The sequence below is a fragment of the Chaetura pelagica genome, unplaced genomic scaffold, assembly GCF_000747805.2.
Source record: "Chaetura pelagica isolate M959 unplaced genomic scaffold, ChaPel_1.0 scaffold350, whole genome shotgun sequence".
Taxonomy (NCBI): Eukaryota; Metazoa; Chordata; class Aves; order Apodiformes; family Apodidae; genus Chaetura; species Chaetura pelagica.
The window spans coordinates 577,757-601,295 of record NW_009951818.1 but is presented as its reverse complement, the minus strand read 5'-3'; the positions used below and the strand labels follow the sequence as shown (position 1 = coordinate 601,295).

Here is a 23,539-nt window from a genome sequence, read left to right as displayed (position 1 = left end):
GGGCGGGGTGGTGACACTCCGTGTGGCACCGTCCTGAGGGGCGGCGGGAGGTGACACTCCGTGTGGCACCGTCCTGAGGGGCGGCGGGAGGTGACACTCCGTGTGGCAGCGTCCTGAGGGGCGGCAAGAGGTGGGACCCCGTGTGGCAGCGTCCTGAGGGGCAGCTGCCGGTGTCTGTCGGTGTCTGGCTGCCGTGCTCACCCTCTTAGCCTCCTCCACTTACGTCAGGCTGCTCTGAGTAGTATCAGCTCCTCTGTTCAATCCTGGTGAAGCTCCAGTGGGGAGGACTGCCACAAAAATGGAAGTTTGCCACTCTCCAAGCCCCAAGTTTTTGCTACTCTCCAAGCCCTCATTTGGGCTGTTATTCATACACGGGCACACTGCTTCTTTTCCTGGCTCTGGAGGTGCCAGTACAAAGGTCCAGGTAGTCAGCTCCTGATGCTGAATTCACTGCTGCTCACCTGTCCCTGCAATAGCTTTCCATTTGCAGGAGCACCATATGTGTTCATGTTGAGCCATTCTTTCACTGACAACAACTGATTAATACCAGTGGGCCTGTGGCAGAGCTGGTGAAGATCCTGGAGTGGTTTGGGTTGGAAAAAACCTTAAAGATCATCTAGTTCCAACCCCCCTGCATGGGCAGGGACACCTGTCACTAGATCAGGTTGCTCAAAGTCCCATCTACTCTGCCCTTGAATACTTCCAGGGAGGGGGCATCCACAACTTACCTGGGCGACCTCTTCCAGTGTCTCACCGCCCTCACACTAAAGAATTTCTTCCTAATGTCTAACCTAAATCTGCCCTCTCCCAATCTAGAGCCATTACCCTGTGTTTTTTTGCCACATGCACTTGTAAAAAGCCCCTCCCCAGCTTTCCTGTAGCCCCTCCAGGTACTGGAAGGCTGCTGTAAAGTCTCCCTGGAGTCTTCTTCCTTTTTCCAGGTAGAACAACCCCAACTCTCTCAGCCTGTCTTCACAGGAGAGGTGCTTCAGCCCTCTAATCATCTTTGTAGCTGTCCTCTGGACTTGCTCCATGAGCTCCATGTCCCTCTTATGGTGGGGGCTCCAGAGTTGGACACAGCACTCCAGGTGGGGTCTCACCAGAGCAGAGCAGAGGGGCAGAATCCCCTCCCTGGCCCTTCTGGCTACACTTCTTTTGATGCAGCCCAGGATGTGTTTGGCTCTCTGGGCTCCAGTGCACACTGGTGGCTCTTGTTGAGCTTCTCATCCACCATCACCCCCAAGCCCTTCTCCTTAGGGCTGCTCTCAATCTATTCTCCACCCAATCTATATTTGTGCTTGGGATTGCCCTGACCCAAGTGCAGGATCTTGCACTTGGCCTTATTGAACTTCATGAGGTTGGTATGGACCCACCTCTCAAGCCAGTCAGGGTCCCTCTGGATTGCATTCCTTAAGCATTGTCAACCACACCACAGAGCTTGGTGTCATCAACAAACTTCCTGAGGGTGCACTCAATGCCACTATTTATGTCATTGACAAATATGTTTAACAGTACTAGTCCCGGTACCAACCCTTGGCCTCCATTTGGACATCAAGCTGTTGACCACTACTCTTGGAGCCAATTCCTTATGCACCAAGTGGTCCATCTGTCAACTCCATATCTTTCCCATTTAGAGACCAGAATGTTTTGTGGGATAGTGTCAAATGCTTTGCACAAGTCCAGGTAGATTATGTCAGTTGCTCTTCCTTTATCCACCAACACTGTAACTCCATTGTAGAAGGCCACCAAATTTGTCAGGCATGATTTGCCCTTGGTGAAGCAAAGTTTGCTGCCACCAAACACCTCCATATTTTCCATGAGCCTTAGCAGAGCCTTCAGGAGGATCTGCTCCGTGATCTTGCTGGGCATAGAGGTGAGACTGACTGGCCTGTAGTTCCCTGAGTCTTCCTTTTTTCCCTTTTTGAAATGAGGGGTTATGTTTCCCCTTTTGCAGTCAGTGGGAATTTCACCAAACTGCTATGGCTTCTCAAAAATTATGGAAAGCAGCTTTGCAGCTTCATCCACCAGTTCCCTCAGGAGCCATGGATGGAGCTCATCAGGTTTCATGGGCTTGTGTACCTTCAGGTTCTTTAGATGATCTTAAACCTGCTCTTCTCCTACAGTGTGCAGATATTCCTTTTTCCAGTCCCTGCCTTTGCCTTCTGCAACTTGGGTAGTGTGACCAGAACCCTTGACTGCAAAGATTGATGCAAACAGGTCATTGAGTACCTCAGCCTTCTCCATATCCCACATGACCAGGTCTCCTGTTTCCTTCTGGAGAGGGCCCACATTTTCCCTAGTCTTCCTTTTACCACTGATGCACCTGTAGAAGCTTTTCTTATTTCCCTGGCCAGACTTATTTCTGTCTGAGCTTCAGCTTTCCTAACCTGATCCCTGGCTGCTCAGACAACTTCTCTGTACTCCTTAGAGGCTACCTGTCTGTTGTGGTCCAGGCCCAGCCAGTAACAAAACCATGTGTCACACCTCCCTCCCCCCACTGTGGGATGGGGAGGAGAAAATCCGATTAAAAGCCTGTGGGGTCAAGACAAGGACAGGGAGGGTTCGCTCACAAGTTATGGTCACAGGTTACTGTCCCTTATGATAGTGGCCAGATTGAGTTCCAGCTAGGCTTTTGCTTTCCTCATTTTCTCTCTGTATGACCTCACAGGATCCCTGTACTGTGCCTGACTTGCCAGCCATTTGCTCCAAAGGTGGTAAACTCCTTTTTTTCCTGAGTCCCAGAAAAGCTCCCTTTTCAACCAGGCTGGTCATCTTCCCTGCCCGTTCATTTTATGATACATGGGGACAGCTTGCTCTTGCACCTTTAAGACTTCCTTCTTGAAGAGGGCCCAGCCTTCCTGAACCACTTTGTCCTCCAGGACTGTCTCCCAAGGGACTGACTCTCTCAACCAATGTCCTAAAAAGGCCAAAGTCTGCCCTCTGGAAGCCCATGGTGGAGGATTTGGTGACCCTCCTCCTTAATTGAGAATCGAGAAGTTTACCATTTCACGGTCGCTAAGCCCAAGACAGCCTCTGACCACCACATCTCCCATCACTCTTTCTCTGTTAGTGAACAGCAGGTCTAACAAGGCACCTCCCTGGTAGGCTCTTCGTTGCCCATGCTGTGTGCATTGATGTAGATGCCCTTGGGCTGGGCTATTGATTTCACCCCCATCACTTCACCCCTAGACTCATCTGTAGTAGGCCTAATTTTATACCTTTCCCCCTTCAAACCTGATTTTCCTCACAGTCTTCCCTTAGTCCAGTGTGGAGTCCTTCCCATGGGAGAAGGTCCTTCATGAACCCCTCTGACATGTGTCGCTCCCACAAGGTGCAGTCTCTCAGGAACAGACTGCTCCAGTGTGGGCTTCCCACAGAGTCACAGCCTACTTCAGGTGCACTCACCTCCCCTGGTGCAGGGTCTTCCGTGGCTGCAGGTCCACACCTGCTCCACCATGCTCTTTCACAGACTGCCCCACCACACTCCTCCATTGGTTGCAGGGGGACAGCCTGCTGTCTCACCACAAGCTGCAGGGGAACCTCTGCTCGGGCACCTCCTCTCCCTCCTTAGTCACTGACCTTGGTATCTCTGCTCTGGGGTTGCTCTCTTCTGAAGAAGCTTTCAGCAGCTTCTCACAGGAGGCACCCTGGGGCCTCTCCCCTGCTATCACACCAACCCAACACAGTGTCCTTGCTTCCACCTTCTGTAAACTCTGGTTTTAAATGTAAATGTGTCCAGGAGCTCCTTGTTCATCCATAACAGCCTCCTGGCATTATTGTCTACCTTCCTCTTTGTTGGGATGTACTGCTCCTGGGCTTGGAGGAGGTGATCACTGAATACTGACCAGCTCACCTCCTCTCAATATTTGACTCCTCTCCCCTCCAGGGCTTTATCCCATGCCACCCTACAAAGCAGGTCCCTGAAGAGGCCAAAGTCTGCTCTCCTGAAGTCCAGGGTAGCAAGCTTGCTGCAGACCCTCCTTGTTTCCCTAAGGATCTTGAATTCCACCATTTTGTGGTCACTGCAGCCAAGGCTGCCCTTGAGCTTCATATTATCTACCAGCTCTTCCTTGTTGGTAAGAACTTGCTGTGAGCAGGAGAGGAGAACTTGTGTTTTCCAAGTCGTCTGCCCAGGTTCCAGTGCTCAGCAGTCTGGACAGCTCCTTGCAAAAGGGGATGGGTCAGCAACAGGTTAATGTGAAAGCAAATTGTATCTTTGGCTTCAGCTCCCCTTTAACCTTTTACTCTCAGGCCTGCAAAATCTGAAGCTGACAAGTGGCAGGACACAGGCTGCTTTCTGCTGTGAAAGTTCCCTTGGAGGTTTGCCCTTTGGGCTCCCATATCCAAGAAAATTCCATCAGTGGCAGAACTGGAGTTCCCAGACTAGGCAGCACTGCTGGTAGGCTCACCCTTTTGCCTGCAGTTTCTGGTTGAGGAGGCTATGAGGAATATTACTTTTATTTTCTAAAGCCAAATAACTTGTTTAGCAGTGTTCTAGAAAAATGTGCTTTGCTTCAAGTGCCTGCAAAAACATGCAGATAATTACAGTTTGAGAGAATATCTTCTCTTGTCATATGGAAAAATGAATCATGTGATGTGTGCCTGGACATCTGCAATGTGATAAATTCATCTTAATAACAAAGGGCTATTTTTTTCCCTTCTTCAGCTAGAAAACATGAGTTCAGCAGTGAGAAAAAGAGGAAAGCCCAACAGAGGAGGAGGAAGAGGAAGAGGAGGAGGAGGAGGAAGAGGGAGAGGAGGCAGTGGAAGAGGAGGAAGCAGCAGTGGCCGTTCAAACAAGTCTCAACTTGGTGGAAATAGGAAGTGTGCAACCAAAATTTGGGATGATGGAGATGATTTTTGTCTCTTCGAGGAACCAAGGCTGGAATCCAGGTCTTTTCATTAATCTGGGGGGTTGTTTGACATAGAGATATTTGGAATGTTTTGGGCCTCAGTTTTGGACATCTTTGAATATACAGAAGAGTGAAGATTAAACAAAATATTAGAACCTCTGTTTTTCTTCTTTGGTCATAAAGTAATGTCAGAATGCCTTTAATCAAAAACCACTAATAAACAGAGGATGTTAATTGTTGGGTATTACAAAGCAGAAGCTGGGCCATGGAAAACATGCAATTTAGGATGAACTTAGTATTCTTGACCACCTTGATGTATTCTGACAACTCTAGCTTAGAAATACATGGTTGTACTGCAGCCTGGGAACAGCTATGCTTAGCAAAGCCTTTATTAAACTTTGGATTTGATGCAGAATAAAAGAAATATATGCATGTGTGTGTGTGCAGATAGAGGCACACATCCTGCTCATGTAAGAATGAACCCAGCTGAATAATCCTCAAGTCATGGACTTGTCTTGTTTTGGTTTTCTTGTTTTGAATTACAGGGTTGGGTCCTAACACATCCCAATTCAGTCCAAATCTTTTGAGCCAGGCAAATAAGTCCTTGTTATGTTCTATTTCAATTTTTAGATCAAATGCCTCTGCTAGAAGAGGAGGGCAAGCAAAACAGAGACCTGAAGCGAGAATGCCTCTGCAGACCATACACATGACATCAGAGAATCAGAGAAGAGTGAAGGAACTTCTTCAAGAGCTTCAAGCGCAGGACCTGGCTCCTGAATCAGAGTTAGTTTAAATGGGGCACGACTTCTAGGTCTGCTAGATGAACACACTTTAACAGGCACACTGTTAGAAATGAAAACAGTATTCTTTTTTTTTCCTTTAACTTTTAATTTTATCTCAAATCCTGTGGTTTTGAGTCTGCCTTGTTTTTCTACAATCTCAACTCTGGGAAGCGTGTAGCAAAATCCTCCATTTAAATGGAGGATTTAAAAATGCAGAAGCAGAGTTTTGCATCTACTCAATTTAATCTGATAACTCTTTTTATCAGAGTAGCTGGTTCTGATGAAGATGAGGATGAACCTGATTACCTTGATGATGAACAGTGCTGGTCAACAGATCAAGAAGTTTCTGACGTAATACCAAGGTTGCCTGCTGAGCAGAGAATTGTGGAAAATGAAGTGTCTTCATTTGCTGTACACAAACTCTCCAGGTGATGCTTTTCAGTGAATAATTTGTATCCTGAAGAGTTAAATTCTGTAAGCCCTCAGTGCATAGACCTCCTCTTGACTTCACGGAAGTTCTGTGTGCAGAACTGATGAGTTTGTATCTCCTACAAATTTGATCCTCAACTTAGCTGTGTTTAAAATAATTGTTTTATGAAAACAAATCACACCAGCCTTTTCTAGTGAAATTTTCAGTTCTTTCTCCAAGACAACGAAACAGATCTTGGAAAGCTCAGGGAGCATTGCTGTTATATATTTTTTTTTTCCAGGTAGCTAATATTTCAAAACCTTGTAAGTGTTCATCCATTTTGCTCAAATGTGAGCATTTATTAATTATTTCTGCTTCATTTAAGAGTTTTTTATATGTAAAAGGATTCAACTTTTTCTAGAGTTGTATTTGTATAGTTCAACAGAGAAATCTAATCCTGTAACTATTATGTGCTACATTCTGAGGCATGAGGTAGTTGTCACATAAATTAATTACACCAAATTACTGCCTGTCATTGTCATTTAAAATAGCATATGTATTTTGGTGTGGAGTTTTTTTCCCCCCCATATGGTAGTAATAGTATCTCATGCCATACGTGCTTGCTTACTGGAAGCCTCATCAAGCAGATCTGTGGTTATTTTGCTTCATACAAGTCTCTGTTTTGCAGGTATGGTTTTGACAGTGAGCGTTGTCGGGCAGTCCTGAGATCCTGCAATGGTAATATTGGGGCATCGTTGGAGTATTTGCTGTTGCAGTGCTTTGCTGAAAGATATGGAGAGAAGATGCAGGTTTCTGCAACAGCTGCTGAAGCCAGTCAAGAAGAATATTTGGAACAGAGACAAGAAGAGGCTTTTGCCCTCCGGGCAATCTATGGAGAAAAATTTGTAGAAAGAATTCAAAACCGCGTTTGGACTTTTGGTTTGGAATTGCAGTACCTGGCAAACGGGCTCAGCAAATCTAAACAAAAGGACAGTTGTACTAGGGAAGCAGCTAAGCAGACTTCAAAGGAAATATGTAAATTTCATCTCCAAGGAGGCTGCAGATTTGGTTCAAAATGCAGATTCAAACATGAATTCCCTCCAAACCACCCAATAAAACCAGCCAGGAACTCTGTAGATGATACTCATCTGAGACTTAACAGTGATCGTCCTGTATATGAACTTGAAGTAAGATTTCCTGAAGAAAACAAGTATCCACTCCAAGCACCTCTTGTGGCATTTTACTCCACTGACGAGAATCTACCTCTTGCTTGTCGTTTACACATTGCTGAATTACTCTTTGGAAAGGCCTTAGCAGCTGCAGAATCTAATGAACCAGTGGTGTACACCTTAGTGACTTGCTTAGAAGACGAATCTGAAATAAGGGAGTTACTTAAAAATACTCATCACAAGTACAGTGTTCCTCCTGTGTCCCTGCTGGCAACACCATCTGTAAAGCTACAAACAAAGAGTGCATCTAGCTCAAGTCAAGTGTCTGAAGGTACACCACATTTCCCTCTATGATTTCTGAGTTAAAAACAGTCAAAAAGATTTAAAAAAAAGAGAGAGAGAAGGCAGAGAGCCCAGCTCTGGCATCTGTTCCAAATCTATTTCTTGAGATATGGTGAGCCAGATCCATAATCTGTCTGTGCCTCACAAAGTCCCTTCCATAATAAAGCCGCAGCAGAGAGGTTTTCTGCTGACAAGGACTGTGTTAAAGGAGCACAGAGCTAATGAGTTTGAGTTGGCAAAGTGAACAATGGCTATTCCCCCACAATCAATAACAAGCCATTGAGAAACAGTGTGAGCTCACCAGAATTGACCAGAGAAGTATGATTGGAAGGGAACAGAGAAGCTTGTTTGAAATCTATGTTACATCTGCTACTAATCAAGTCAAAAACATCTTTAATTACTTAAAATTGCCAACCCCTCCTCAAAATAAGTTTTGTAAAGTTGGATTTAAGGCTAAGTGAAGGTTGTAAGAATGTTCAAGGTATCATCCCTATTTTTTTTGCATGCAAGTGCAACTAGGTTGATTTCACAGGGGGAGCATTGGGACTGCCAGTACAGCAGGGTAACAGCAACTCTGTGGCATAGATGACCTTCAACTTCTCCATTCCCAAACTGTTTTATCTAAGACAAACTTTGTTCAAGAGAGTTTTCAAGAACAACTGCATCATGTTTTAGAGCACCTAAATAGTGACAGCCTATTTTTTTTTCAGTATAACCAATTATTCAGTTTTTTTAACAGCTCCACAGAAAGACCCCTTTATTCCAGAAGCTGAATCAGAGATTCCAAGTAATCTTCCTTATGTTATAAAATACTATGTTCAGATAAATGAAGCCTTAGAACTTTCAAGGACTGGCTTACTCTCTTACTACTTAAGCAGGAGGCACCAAAGTACCTGGTCCAGTTTCAGCCTTGGTTGAAAAGCACTTGGCAGTGGCTTAACACTTGGTGTTACAGTGTAATTTTATTTAATTTAAGCTGGTGCTGCCATCACAGTGTTGTGTGCCACGAAAGTGGTTGTGTGGTAAACTGGAGAGGGGAGCTGAGACACACACACGTGAACAGCTTTCAGGAAGGCAAAGCAGTTCTGAGTCTGATTGACTGGATGGCCAGTCAGAGACTATGGTGTTGCAGAGCACAGCTGGTGCAGGTGTAGTGACAGGTGGGCTTGAGCTGGAGAAGTTGTGGTTTGTTTGATGGGGTATGGGGAGGGTTGCTGGTGTTGAACTAAATGCTTATCAAAAGCAGTCCTGCACACCCTCAGCTCCAGTCTAACAAGATTCTTTGATAAGAATGCTCCTGGAACATGTTTCTCTTTTCTACAGTGCTGATGAGGTCCTGTTCCTTAGTAACAAATTACCTAAATTGTACATATTTTCTCTCAAGCCTCAATAGTGTCAGAGCCTCAGGAAGAAGAGGAGGAGGCAGGAGAGGAGGAAGAAGATGAGCCTGAACAAGTTGTCGTGGAGAATGAGAGTTATGTGAACTTCAGGAAAAAGCTTTCCAAAAAGTATGATGTGCAGGCAAAGTCTCTGTATAACGAAAATGTTAAAATCTGCACGCGATTTCGTCTGAAAAAGGTATAACGTACAGAACTGAATGTCTGTTTTTATGCTTTAGATAAATGCTTAAGCCACAGGCTGCTATTTCAAACGGTTCTGTTCCACTCCAGTGGTGTTCTTACTGTCATGCTGTCTGGTTTTGTGCATCAGTCTTCTAGGCACTTCCAGTCTATGTTGTATGAAAGACAGAAGCTCCCTGCGTGGCAAGAGAGAGAAACCATTCTTGATTTACTGAGGAGCCACCAAGTTCTTGTTGTGAGCGGCATGACAGGGTAAGACTGTGATTGCATATACAGACTTCAAGTATCAAAGTATACACAGAAGACTGTGAAGTATGTATCCATGTCCTGAAAAGGTTAGGGTTGTGGGTCTATCTGTGACCAGTGACAGCAGTCCTAGGTGAACTTCACGTGAAGGAGAACACTAACCAAACAAAGCACATTTCAAGTGGAATGCAGTCATCTTGTTTTATGCAGATGGAAGGTGTTTGCTTTGTGGGATTTTTTTAATTAATCCCTGATTTTGTCCTTCAGATGTGGGAAAACCACTCAGATTCCTCAGTTTATTTTGGATGCCTCATTGCAAGGATCTCCAAGCGGAGTTGCAAACATCATCTGCACGCAGCCTCGCAGGATCTCTGCCATTTCTGTGGCTGAACGTGTAGCCAAAGAAAGGACAGAAAGGATTGGACTCACTGTTGGGTATCAGATCCGTCTAGAAAGTGTAAAGGTGCATATACTTTGCTTGTTGGTTGTTGTTTAGTTCTATTAAAATGTGCTTAGTCCAGCATACAGCATCTTGGCCCTTTATCTGCCATATAGTGAGATAAGCAAGCCCAGATCACCTGTATTTTATATTATATTATGAAATATGTTCTAAATTTTATTTCTTCTCAGGATGCACAGTCCACTTTACAGACTAAGCATGCAGTACTACATCTTCTATTGTTGTTTTGCTTTCTGTTGAGAAACAAGAAGGGGTCTGAGAGTATACTGTATAGAACTTCTGTCATCTGGAAGGCTGCTGACTAGTCTCCATTTCCATTTGTTTCCCAAGCGGAGATACAAGGATAGAGCTTCAGTCAGCCAGAAAGGGGGGTTTGAATTCAAATTGCTGTCTTGGAAATGAAATTTTGTTTATATTGCAGTTGATTGCTTTTCCCAAGAACTATGTTAAAGAGATTCAGTAAATCTTCCTAGGGCCAGAGATCTGGGTTGTTTATCAGAAAGCAACTTCCACAGGAAAAACAGTACAGCTTTTTCTTTACCCCTTACAGTTAGAAAGCCCTGTAGTAAGAAGCAGATTGTCTTAAGTTTTAACGAAGAAAGAAAAATCATTCAGCCTATCTTGAGCAGGAATTGCCTGTTCCCTTTCTGTCAAACCTGGCACTCAGCTGAAAGCAAATGCTTTACAGCAACACATGTTCTCTTTGCACAATGTTAAGTTGCACAAAATCAACTGAATGCTTTGTCTTACCATTCAAGTCCTCAGCTACCAGGCTCTTGTACTGCACTACTGGTGTGCTGTTGAGAAGACTGGAAGGAGATATGACTTTGCAGGGAATCACACATGTTATTGTTGATGAAGTTCACGAAAGAACAGAAGAAAGGTAAATAATCTCCTATCCCAGATGCAAAATGAAGAAACCTAATCAGAAGGATAAAGGTGACTAAGATGCAAGTAACTGAAGTCAGAGTTGTTGATCCTGTGGCAGTAACATGGGATGGTGGAAGGAGTCTGGTTTTGGGTTCTTGTCTTTGGGTAGTAGGAAGCTGTGTTGCAGCAGCTTGCAAAGGAAGCACATCTCTCTTAAATGTCTGTGCCTCCCATCTGCCATCACATTGCAGTGGTTTTGAAAAGAGGTTTTGGATGTAGCTGGAAGGTTAAGTAACTTTTTAATGATAGTTGTCTGGTTCTTATTCTTCCCTTATTTCAGCTTTTACCAAATACTCCAGATTTTCCTATGCCCTCCTGGAAATTGTTTCTACTGGTGCAGGTAGCAGAGACTTGCAAGGGACAAGTGCCACATTTTCTTTCAGTCTATAGATTGTACTAGTTCTGGACAGTCTTATCCTATCCTGCTCCAGCCTCCTGTGGTCTTACTCCACTTACCTGCTGATGCCAGGCAAAAGATGATGTCAATATCTCTGTAAACTAGAGTGGCAAGGATCCTTTTCTTTGATGCTTTCTGTGTGAAACACTGCAATGCAGTGAGTTTCCAGGCTATGTCTGTGACCCATTATTCTATATCTAAGATGATATTTTAGCCTCATAAAAGGGCTTGTAGCTCTCAAAGATTCTTCTTCCTTCTCATCTAAAATCACTTCAAGCCAGTCTTCTAGGCATACCACAAAAGCTAGAAATATGCAGGGTGAGCTGGGAAGAGTGGGCAAGCTTGAATAACTCTTCCAGTAAGGAAGAGGAGCCAAAAGGACTCATCTGTTAATATGAATTGTTTTCTAATGTTCTTGTTAATGTTTATGTTAATGTAATTTATTTAATATGTAGCCAAAGCATTTTGTTGCTTAAATTAATTTGCCAAGTCATCCTGACACTAGTAAGAGAAAACAAAAGAGTTAGCAGATAGCCTTCCATTGGTTCACTGCATGATTAGCCCCCAGCCATTCTGAGGTGTTCGTGCTTCCGTGTTGGTATCTCTGTGCTTTGAAAACACCAGGAAGGTGGGACAGAATGGGGAGAAAAAAAAAAAAAAGGACCCGGAAAATATAAGGAAGAGGAGCCAAAAGGACTCATCTGTTAATATGAATTGTTTTCTAATGTTCTTGTTAATGTTTATGTTAATGTAATTTATTTAATATGTAGCCAAAGCATTTTGTTGCTTAAATTAATTTGCCAAGTCATCCTGACACTAGTAAGAGAAAACAAAAGAGTTAGCAGATAGCCTTCCATTGGTTCACTGCATGATTAGCCCCCAGCCATTCTGAGGTGTTCGTGCTTCCGTGTTGGTATCTCTGTGCTTTGAAAACACCAGGAAGGTGGGACAGAATGGGGGGAAAAAAAAAAAAAAGGACTCTGAAAATTAACACTGAGGAAATTCAAATGTCTTATTGCTTGTTTTCTTCAGTGACTTCTTGCTGCTGGTTTTGAAGGATGTAATGGTTCAGAGGCCAGATCTGCGCATTATACTCATGAGTGCCACCTTGAATGCAGAGCTTTTTTCTCAATATTTTCACTCCTGTCCAATTATTAACATACCAGGTGAGAACTATTAATTTTTATTTTCTTGTCACATTGATTGTTTTAGGGGGTTCTTTTCAGTAATTCTCCCTAGCAAAGTGTTTGTCAATTCAAGTGCAAGGGGCTAATTTGCAAAGTGGCAAGATGAGGATTTATACAAGAACTAGGATTCTTAGCAGGAAAGACTAGTGAGATGTAGGAGAGAAAAACAGCCTTTTTTTGGTGCTGTCTGTATGCCAGCAGGATTCCCCAAAAGACAAAAATGACACAGTGTGTATGACATAGTTTCCTGAGGTAGTTTCACTAGAGCTGAAGACTCTTCTGTATCCTTGTGAAAAAGAAGCAGTGAGAGAATCCAGCTGGATATGGGTGCATTTAGCCAAATGTGCCTTCTATATTGCTAAGTTACTACTTGGAGAATGACAGAAACACGTAGCCTTGTGGATATGTTCCCATAAGTGTACAGCCCTGCTCTGACCAAGTATTACCAAACCATACTAGGAAAACATCCACTGTTTGTCCTAGACAGAAACTGTGTTGAAGAGTGCAGTATAGATGACAGCTGTGAAGTCAGTGTGTGACATAATAACCATCTCCTGTCTTTTTCCTCTTTTCTGTGTGTTGTGTGGCATGTAGATTTATTCTTATGTTTTCTTTTAGGTCGAACATTTCCTGTGGATCAGTTTTTTCTGGAAGATGTGATTGCAATGACAAGGTATGAAATTGCCAAACATTCTCAGATGTATTTGGCCTTTGAGGCTGCACTACTGACCTTGAGGCTGCAGTGATTCTGTGCATAAATTTGAAAACTGAGTCCTCTCAAAGCTTCCTCATCACATGCAGTCTTGGAGTTCTACTAAAGTTCTGACTTGAAACCAGAACTTCTTATACTGCAGTCAGCTGCAGGATCTCATGCCAAAACAAGCCTTTCTGCATTAGATACCACATAGATACTCAAGGAAAGGTAAAATTTACCTTGAAGAGCTTGTCAGTGCTTGTGCTTTACCTGTTTCAGTGTTGGTTAGACATTGGCAAACAAAAGAAATCTGAAGGTAGACTTCAGCACTGCAGGTATAAAAAGGAAGGACACTAAACAGTTTATTTTTGTAAGCCCTACCTTGCAGCCTCAGTACCAAATTCCTCTTACCATTCATAGTTAGAGAGTCACAACTTGTTGCTCTGAGCTGCCCACTTAGCTGTCAAGTTGGCACTCCTAGTCTTTAGCATCACAGCTTTTAAAAGACATTAGTCATCCCAGTATGGAACGACACCTTGACCTTGATGCTGCCTATGGTTTTGCAACCCTACTTAATACAAAGTTCCTCTCAGATTTATATGTAAATAATTTTGATACCCTATCTGTGTAGCTAATTCTTAGAAAGAGACTGTTTCTGTAGGCTTCTTTCCACACTGCTAAATGTTCTGCTGCTGTTCAGGTATGTTTTAGAGGACAGTAGTCCCTACAGGCGCAAGACAAAGCAAGAAAACAAACAGAATGGAAGACACAAAAGAACTGCATTTGAAGAAGTAGAGGAGGACCTGAGACGTGCTGGCATTCTGGAAGGCACTGACACAGTTGTCAGAGATTCAGACCCAGACCAAAAATTAACCCTGAAGCAGCTCCTTGCACGATATAAAGGTCAGCTCTTTCTTAAATCTAATAAGCTGGCATATAACATTTGCCAGCCAACATGGTATGTTAGTAAATAATATTGTACGTTGAATGCATGTATGTAATTCAGAGTTTTGTACTAATGAAGTTACTGCTTCTAGATGAGATCGGAACAAACATCTTGGTTGAAAACAGATTAGCATCTGAAAATGGACAGTTTTCAGCTACTATTGTGCTTCCTTCCCTTTTCAGATGCCTTGTTAATTCCACTTTCTTCTCTATATCTCTTGTTGCTGGAGCAGCTTTACTTAAAGCACAGCATGTATCTGCCCACTTCAAGGGTGGGCATGCTGAGGTCACTTCAACATGACAAACCCTCCTTGAGAATTCAGAATTCACTCTATGAATGGCTGAAAAAGAGATGCAGACCTTTCCATGAACTTCCCACTATGTCATAATCAAAATCCTTCTTGTGTTTAGTCTTGAAGAGTTCCTCCCTTCACACTGTTTTGGTGAGCTCCCCAGTGGTATGTAGTGAGATCCATTGCTTAATAGCTTCAGATTCCAGCTAAACACTTACAATCCTGGAAGAGTAAGGGAATCCAGGTGTCTTTTGCATTGAGCTTGAGAAGGTAGTCATGGAGGTAAGTGGCCATATGAAGGTTTTCAGCTCCTCACCACTAGTAGGTGTGCGTGTTTTTCTGCTAGTAGATGGAACCTGGTCTAGCTCATGTATGGGGCAGATGTGAGCCCCTAGTATGACATTGGAAAGGAAGGAAAGAGTTGAAACAGAGGAAAGCATGGAAGGGGAAATGTGAAGCATTGAGTCACTTGCACATCTACATCTGTCTGGTCTAAGCCAGATGCTTTGTAAACCAAGGTGTGGTTGGGTGTGCAGCCACACTGGGTCAGTGCATCCAGCAGATGTTTTTTTTTACAAGAGATGGACTTACTCTGTGTTTTTATTTCCTTTTCCCAAGGGGTTGACAAGGCAGTGTTGAAAACTATGTCAGTCATGGACTTGGACAAAGTTAATCTGGAATTAATTGAAGCCTTGCTAGAGTGGATAGTTGCTGGCAGACATTCATACCCCCCAGGTAATTTCATTGTCCTTGAGAGATACACAAAAGTAGATTTGTGGAGGCTGTGCACTTAACTGACAGCCCAAAGCTAATGTTTTGCATGCAGAGTTTCTGTAGTTACTATTTTTGAGGAAAGAAAAAAAAGTTCTAGCTGAGTGACACAGTCCCTGATATACATGGGATGGGGAAGGTGAGAGAATTGTCTACTTTGCAAAGTTTTTGGTGAGGGGGGACTGTTGCATCCTGTGTGGTTTTTGTACAATAATTGCAAAACAGAGATTGAGTTTTTGACTTGAGCCTTCTGCACATTGATAAAATATCATGCTGTCCTTTCTGTTGAATGATTTTTTAACTATTTTTTTTAATCTACATCTGTATAGGTGCTGTGTTGATATTTTTGCCTGGTCTAGCAGAAATCAAGATGCTTTATGAGCAGCTCCAGTCTAATGCTCTTTTTAATAACAGGCATAGCAAGAGGTAAGACAGAAAAGCTCCAAAATATCAGTCTTTACCCATAAATAAAGAATAGCTTCCTGTACAAAGCCTGCCCTTATCCAGGGATAAATAAAGGTTATTAAATATTTGAGACAGCTTGTGATATGAAGGTCTTGACTGCAGGCAGGGTAATTCCTTTTCTACTACATTAATGGCTTGCTCTTTTCATGGTTTATTTTTTTTTCTCCTCAACTCAGGAAGGTTAGGTGTTGTTCTTGCAGACCCTAGTGATGTTTTCCATTTTGTGCTCTTCATGACCCAGTAGACTGTTGAAAACTTCACCTCAGCCCTTGTTCTGTTTCAGAGTATTTCCTGAGATGCATTCAGTTGTGGTTGCATTTGGCCTTAGATTGTTACATGGAGATGTAATTTGATCTCCTTGACTAGAGAGTTTTTACATAAATGTCCACGGGAAGGACAGCTGGAGTGATTTCTTCCAGTCTGGCATTATAAATGTCAGATTCTAGGCTCTTCAAAAGAGGCAGAATTTCTGCTCAACTCTATTCTGAGACCTGTCCGTTCTGTAAATTTCTCCACCTTCCCATAGAACATGTATCAAAAATAGTGTGGTCAGCAGGACTATGGAAGTGATTGTTCTTTTGTACTCAGCACTGGTGAGGCTGCACCTTGGTTAATGTAGTCTCTCACTACAAGAAAGACATTGAGGTGCTGGAATGCCACAAAAATGATGAGGGGAGTGGAACATCTCCCTGATGAGGAAAGGCTGGGGGAGCTGGGTCTCTTTAGCTTGGAGGAGACTGAGGGGCGACCTCATCAATGTTTACACATTTGTAAAGGGTGAGTGTCTGAAGGATGGAGCCAGGCTTTTTGCAGTGATGTCCAGTGATAGGACAAGGGGCAATGGGTGCAAACTGGAACATAAAAGGTTCCATGTGAATATCAGGAAAAACTTCTTTCCTGTGAGAGTGACAGAGTACTGAACAGGCTGCCCAGAGAGGCTGTGGAGTCTCCTTCTCTGGAGACATTCAAACCCCGCCTGGACACGTTCCTGTGTGATGTGCTCTGGGTGACCCTGCTCTGGCAGGGGGGTTGGACTGGATGATCTTTCGAGGTCTCTTCCAACCCCTAGGATTCTGTGATCCTGTGATTCTGTGAATGCATCCAAAGAAGAGTAGCAAACTGGTGAAGATGAAGAGTCTAGAAAACAAGTCTAGTGAGGAGCATCTGCTGGGACTGGGGTTGTTTACTCTGGAGAAAAGGAGGCTGAGGGGAGACCTTATTGCTCTTTTCAACTGCCTGAAAGAAGGTTGTAATGAGGTGGGGGTTGGTCTCTTCTCCCAGGTGAATAAGGTGATATATGAGAGAGGTTTATATTGCTTCGAGTGGCTGTGGGCAATGTCTATTACTATTGGGGCAAAAGTGTGTACAGGCAGATTGTTCCCAACAGAGAAAAGGCTGGAGATGCACTGAGTATGCTGTCATATTGTACTTCTAGGTGTGTTGTTTATCCGCTTCATTCTTCACTGTCAAGTGAAGAACAGCAGTCTGTGTTCCTCAGGCCTCCCGTTGGAGTTATCAAAATCATCATCTCTACAAATATTGCAGAAACATCTGTCACTATTGATGATGTGGTCTATGTGATTGATTCTGGAAAAATGAAAGAGAAAAGGTACTGCAATTCGTTCTTTGTGATCTGGGAAACTGCTCTGTGCCTTGAGCTACATGTTTTAGCTTTCCAAAATGCTGGGAAAAACTTGAAGGAACTTTATCTGCAGAAAGCTGCTGCAAGGTGGAGGAAGCTAGTCAAGAATAAGACCCATCTGCAGGGGTGGGAATACAGAAGTTGGCAGCATCTGGCTGTTTGACCTCCAGCCTGTTCGCTCTGCACTGACTATGACTCTTTCTCGTTCTCCTGTAGATACGACCCAAGCAAAGGAATGGAAAGTCTGGAAGATACATTTGTGTCCAAGGCCAATGCTCTGCAAAGGAAAGGGCGAGCAGGCCGTGTAGCCTCAGGTGTCTGCTTTCATCTTTTCAGTAGCCATCACTATAACAATCATCTTATTAAACAGCAGTTACCAGAAATACAAAGAGTACCCTTGGAGCAGCTTTGTCTAAGGTGAGCTGTTGTTTCTGTATTGCCTGAATTAGCCAGAATGTCCTTCCTGCATTGTAGGGAGCACCTGGAAGACCAGGTAGCTTCCTCAGTATTTTCTCACATAGTGAAACCAAGGAAATTGCTCTGGAGATCTAAGGCTCTTCTGGCTGGCTACTTTGTTCTTACTTCCACGTTGCTTCTGCACCCCAAGCCCGCCCTCCCCCAGCCCTCCAACAGTTCTGCCTATCTTACCCATTCCTTAGCTCTCACCTGATCCCAGGAAAAAGCATCTCTTAGATAACCAGAGAAGACAGTTGTATTCCTGTACTCCAGATCGAGATGTTTGTTCCTTTACGCTCTAAACGCTCCTGTGGTGTTTCTGAGCAGCATAATGCAGTAAAGCCACAACCTGAACCAAGTACTGCCATTAGGCAAGTACTAAATGAAGAGACCCCCCTATCCCTGCTGCACGCTCTGCAGCCCTTTGTACAAAAGGGAAACATAACTTTTTTTTTTTACTTTTTTTTTTACAGTAGAAACTGTATTTTATGCTAAATAGGAATCGGTTCATATGGACTCTGAGGTGGGATGAAGTACACTTCCCCCCACTTCCTACACTGCTTCCTGACAAAGTGTGTGTTACAGGCCCTCTTCTAGCAAGAGTATTCTTAGAAACGTTTTCTGTTGTGTTTTTGTTTTGCTTTGTTTTGATTTTATAAAAGCTTGCTTTTTTATCCTGTGTATGGAGCTAACTTTCCTTTCCTTCCTTTCTCCCTTCCTGCCATCCTGCCTTCCTTTTTCATCCCTCCTTAAGGATTAAGATGCTGGAGATGTTTTCTGCACAGAGCCTTCACTTTGTCTTATCACGGCTGATTGAGCCCCCTAGAACTGAGTCGTTGCGGGCATCAAAGCTGCGACTTCAAGACTTGGGAGCATTATCTGCAGATGAAGAGCTCACCCCTCTGGGATATCACTTGGCTTCTCTGCCTGTTGATGTCAGGATTGGCAAGCTAATGCTGTTTGGCACCATCTTTCGCTGTCTGGATCCTGCACTAACTATAGCAGCCAGTCTGGCCTTTAAGTCACCTTTTGTAAGTATTCTTAACCATGTATCCCTCCTTGCAAACAGGGTGTTTTCATGCAGCAGCAAAACACTGTTGGTAGCTTGCAGCATACTACACTGGAGTAATTTTAATTCTCCTTTTTAGCCTACATTATTGACATGTTAATGAGTGATCATTTTAAAAGCCCAGTTATAAAAAAACCATGCAGCAGCAATTACGTTATTTACATTCTGAGTGAACAGCAGAAACAGAGTGGATATTCATTTTAATTTGAACTAACAAGTACAGCCAGTCCTTTTGGACCAAATTTGGTGTAAAAATTGAATCAAGAATGGTAATATAAGAAGCAATTAGAAATAATTACAAAACAGTGATAAGGATGAAGTTAACATGTCTGAGCTGTGAATGCAGGGTTCATTTTGCATTTTGGTTTGTGTTCACTTTCAGTTCAGCTTTTTGAACCAGCTGCTTTACTTACAGGTGGTCTTACTGTTCTTAAGCTTTTAGTGCAATGTAGAAACTTCAAACTTGCACGAAAAGTCAGACTTTCTTGAAGTTTTGATTACTATTGCTAGATAGTCTGTATTGAGGATAGTTGTGAAAGAATTGGAAAAATATTGCTCTAGTTATTAAGTTGCACGTTGTTGTCCATATACCTATTTTGACTTCAGGCAGTGCAAGCTTCTATCTGCTGATACAGAAGGACTTGAATTCAGCTTTTTGAATGTCCTGAATTACTATCACCTTCTCTCTCTCAGACCAAAGCAGATTTTAGACTTGCTGTGCTCTTCTTTATTATAAGCATTCTCATTTGAGCTTCAGCTCCATTAATTTGGTAAGACTTGTCAGATGGATCTTGGCATTCTGCACCTGCAGAGGTCTGCCCAAAGTGAAGTATTTTCTGTGAGCTGGTCAATCATGAATTTGCCAATGGATCTCTTGTGATTAGATAAGAAAATGGGCTTAGGTGCTCTGCTGGTGAGAAGGCATTTTTGAATGCCTCATACTTTCTGTTATCCATGGAGAAAAATTGCATTCTTACTGGTGAGCTGCTTTGAAAATAGCAAAGATTATGTGCCATGCAGCTCTCACAATGGCTTTTCTAAGTTGTCAGGGGAAGAACATGCTTAATCTGTTAGTGCCTGTCTAGGTGTCACCATGGGATAAAAGGGAAGAAGCAAACAAAAAGAAGTTGGAGTTTGCAATAGGAAACAGCGACTATCTGGCTCTTCTCCAGGCCTATAAGGTGAGCTAAAACGCAGTAGCCACCCTCAGAGGTTTGTGATGTGCTTGTCATTCAAACTGAAATATTTTATGAAAGGTTTCCTGTCATGCTCAAAATTAGGGATGGCGTTTAAGTATCAAAGAGGGCTCCCAAGCCAGCTACAACTACTGCAAGGAGAACTTTCTGTCAGGAAGAGTTCTTCAGGTAAGTCAGTTTTTCTGGCCTTGCACAGGGGGCTGGCTGAGACACCAGCCAAGTCCTAGTGCTGAAAGTGAACAACTGGTGAAGAGATTCCTTGCTTTGTGTGGTACCCATCACAGCCCTTTCTCTGTTGGTAGGAAATTGCCAGTCTGAAACGGCAATTCACAGAGCTGCTTTCTGATATTGGGTTTGTGAAGGATGGATTAAGAGCCAGAGACATTGAAAGGAAGTGGTCCCAAGGAGGCGATGGCGTGTTGGATGCCACAGGAGAAGAGGTAATTCACAGCATTTCAGTGCAGCAGAAAGATGCTGCAATTTTTCATTTGACCTGTGTGCCAGGTGGGATCTAGACTGGTGGGCTTCTTGCCACAGCCTGGCTTTGTCATCTCACACTGGCAACAGTCACCTCCTACCTGCCCTGTTCTTCCTTCCTATACATTCTATGTGCCAGCACTAGCCTCAACTGCATGAGGCCTTACATGATCAGGAAGAGCAAGCCCACACATGGAAGTGAGCTGAAACCTGCTCCTTTAAGGCAATGAAAACACCCCTGATTTGACATGTTAGTCAGGAAGTGGTGGGAAGACATGGATCTGACCTGAAAGCTTGGATTAGTGCCAACCTTATTTATGGAACCAAATTGCATTACAGAGCAGGCAGTGAAATATTTCAGCATAGTGCACAAACCTCAGAATGCAGTACCTCCAGAACCAGAGATGTCCTAGGGCTATGTGATGAGCTGATAAAGGTTTTAGTAGTTTTAAGAGCACTGGGCATTGAGACAACTTCTTCTTGTTTTCTCTTGGGTTCAAGCTTTCTCTTTGTAGCCAGGCATTTGGGATCAATTAGGTTTGGCACTAACTGCATCAAGGTAATTGGTGGTCAATTTCCCCCATTGATACTGGGGGGAATGCAGCCCAGGGCTAGCCTGAGACCTTAGGAACAGTAACTGGTTCTCCCCTATAAAGCACAGCAGAACAGCTACAGAAGTAAACCAGTTTCCAGAATTCAGTCATTCCAGAAGCATGGCTATACCTTTAGAGAATTACCTGTAGAATACCTAATCTATGCATTCATTTCACAGGCAAATTCGAATGCAGAGAACATCAAACTGATCTCAGCTATGTTGTGTGCTGCACTGTATCCCAATGTTGTCCAGGTAAAAGAATGCTTTTATTTTAATCTTTCCCTTCTGCTATGTGGCATATTCACACAGCCTGCTTTTGGTCTGGACTGACTGTGGCAGCCTGGAGCCTGGCTTAGCTTGCCAAAAGCTTGGTGCTTACAGTGTTAAGAGTCAGACAGCTTAACTCCAGTTTGTATTGCTTGAGACTGCTGCAGTTCCCACAGGCTGATCTTAGTGTCACAGAAGCCACCAGCAAATGTTCTTAAGAAGCTACTTTAATTACAGCTTTTTCAAAGTTTGAGGTTAAAAATGAACAGTCAAGGTTAGACAGTACCTGTAGTATCTGTCTCTAGTGACTTGACGTTACTACTTGAAAATTTCTGGTTTTGATAAAATTAAAGCACAGGTTAAAGAGTTTTTGTGGTACAGCAGACTTTTATAACTTTTTATCTTCCCATACAGGTGAAAAAGCCAGAGGGCAAATACCAGAAGACCAGTGCAGGAGCAGTCAAAATGCAACCAAAAGCAGAAGAGCTGAAGTTTGTTACCAAAAATGATGGTTATGTTCACATTCACCCTTCCTCTGTGAATTATCAGGTCAGGATTCTTTTTTCTTGCAAAGCATGCTCATGCTTGTGGGTCAGAGAAAGGCTGTTAAGTCACATGGGTGCATTTTATGCACCTCTGCGGTTCTTTGTAGCCACAGAAGAGGCAGGCGGGCCCCTAGTTGCCCGAGCAGGTAGGAAGAGGTGTGGCATTTCAGTGAGGATGTTGTGTATGTTCCAGACTAGGCACTTTGAGAGCCCCTACCTGGTGTATCATGAGAAAATCAAGACGAGCCGCGTGTTCATTCGGGACTGCAGCATGGTGTCAGTCTACCCCCTGGTCCTGCTTGGAGGTGGGCAGGTCCACATGCAGCTGCAGAAGGGAGAATGTGTCATTTCTCTTGATGATGGATGGATCCAGTTTGTTGCTGCCTCTCACCAGGTAAGGGAGGAATAATCCTGGGAGTGCTAGAGCGCTGCGCATGTGTTTAGAATGCAGGTGTGGTCTGTGAGCCTTTAACTCACTTCTGTGTTTTACCCTGCATGTTAGGTGGCTGAGCTGGTGAAGGAGCTACGCTGTGAACTAGACCAGCTGCTGCAGGATAAAATCAAGAATCCCAGTATGGATTTATGCATGTGCCCCCGTGGATCTCGGATCATCGCTATGATTGTAAAGCTTGTGACTACACAGTAACTTTACAATAACTTTCTATAAAGACTCACTGTTTGCTACTGCCTGAGAACAGGCCACATAAACATCAGTGTCTTGATGTATTTATTGTCCCAAAGTAAGGTGCTGATCTCTGGAAGACCAAGTTGGCGACTGTATCGCTGAGTGGGGGGGAAGGGTTTATGCTGTGTTTTTTGAGGGTTGTTTCCCCCCCCATTGTTTTCAGAGAACTTGCTTGTTGAAAGTAAGGTGGCTTACAGCACACTCAGAGTAATGGGAAAATGGCCAAGCTCCCAGGACGAACAGAAACCTCTAACAAAGAAAGCAAAATGGTTTTTCCATGAGGCTGTAGACTAGCAGTATTTTTTTTTTCTGATCACAAAAATACCTACTACCTAGCTGATTCTTGTAACAGTTGTCTGGAGACAGCATACAACATCATAAGCTGCTCCCAAACTGGCTTATACTCACTTCTACAGTTTGGCAAAGAATTAAATGAGGTAGTCAGGCCTGGCTGACCAGGGACTGATTTGCTCACAATTCAACCCATAGCCCTTAGGAAGGTGAGTGCCTTTTGATTTTTGTTAAGGGGTTCTGAAATTTATAGTTAGAGAGCATCTGTTGGCAGACCAGTTGGAGTAAGCTGTTCGTAGGATTTGTACAGGCTGTTCTGGTTACTGTAATTCTGCAGGAGAGTGTGGATGTTTCATCAAAAGCTCAGCTTTTCCAGTGCTCCCCATTCTCTGAAAAAAGCAGAACAGATGAGGTGGGCTGCTGTAGTGTATTAAAAATTAATCCTTTGGTAGACAGTACTGCTCACCATTAACCTGTGGCAGGTGGTAGTCCTCCTGTGGCCATGCACATCTGGAAAGTCCTACTTCTGGAAACTTTCAGCAAAACTCTTGCTCTGGGGAATGGACTACTACAAAAGTGTGTGGCAAAATGCCACAGTAATAATGAATTATTACTTCTCTTTCACATTGCTTGATTGCAGTGCTAAGCATTGCTTCAGCTGAGCTGCTCAACGTACTAACAATTTCAAGTAATAGCAAGTGCCTTAAGTGAAATCACTTTGCTGTAATCTGCAATAGTAAAACCAGAGTAAACACCGTCTCTTCCACCAGCCCTGCCTAGAAATAGCCTTCAG

At 43.5% G+C, this 23,539-nt stretch overlaps 2 protein-coding genes across 2 annotated transcripts in view; one reads left to right on the top strand and one right to left on the bottom strand.

Moving 5' to 3' along the window:
* MORN2 (MORN repeat containing 2) overlaps positions 1-509 on the bottom strand; it is a 3,298-nt gene extending 2,789 nt beyond the window's left edge. The window contains exon 1 of the mRNA XM_010008669.1: positions 462-509. Within this exon, the coding sequence (XP_010006971.1) occupies positions 462-509 (48 nt within the window). The remainder of the gene's footprint in view (positions 1-461) is intronic.
* A 4,166-nt stretch (positions 510-4,675) lies between these two features.
* DHX57 (DEAH (Asp-Glu-Ala-Asp/His) box polypeptide 57) lies at positions 4,676-22,416 on the top strand. Its single transcript, XM_010008516.1, has 23 exons — positions 4,676-4,893; positions 5,484-5,636; positions 5,902-6,063; positions 6,733-7,544; positions 8,940-9,133; positions 9,266-9,387; positions 9,649-9,844; positions 10,600-10,724; positions 12,201-12,334; positions 12,974-13,028; positions 13,750-13,952; positions 14,906-15,022; positions 15,388-15,484; positions 16,959-17,132; positions 17,382-17,582; positions 18,376-18,652; positions 19,776-19,871; positions 19,971-20,054; positions 20,189-20,326; positions 21,136-21,210; positions 21,640-21,774; positions 21,964-22,164; positions 22,273-22,416. Exons 1-23 carry the CDS (start codon positions 4,676-4,678, stop codon positions 22,414-22,416), a joined length of 4,113 nt encoding a protein of 1,370 aa, XP_010006818.1.
* Positions 22,417-23,539: the final 1,123 nt, after the last annotated feature.

Coding starts and splice junctions, on each gene's coding strand:
- DHX57 (XM_010008516.1), top strand. CDS start 4,676: ATGAGTTCAGCAGTGAGAAAAAGAGGAAAGCCCAACAGAGGAGGAGGA. Junction 5,637..5,901: donor GACCTGGCTCCTGAATCAGA/GTTAGTTTAAAT, acceptor TCTTTTTATCAG/AGTAGCTGGTTCTGATGAAG. Junction 7,545..8,939: donor CTCAAGTCAAGTGTCTGAAG/GTACACCACATT, acceptor TTTTCTCTCAAG/CCTCAATAGTGTCAGAGCCT.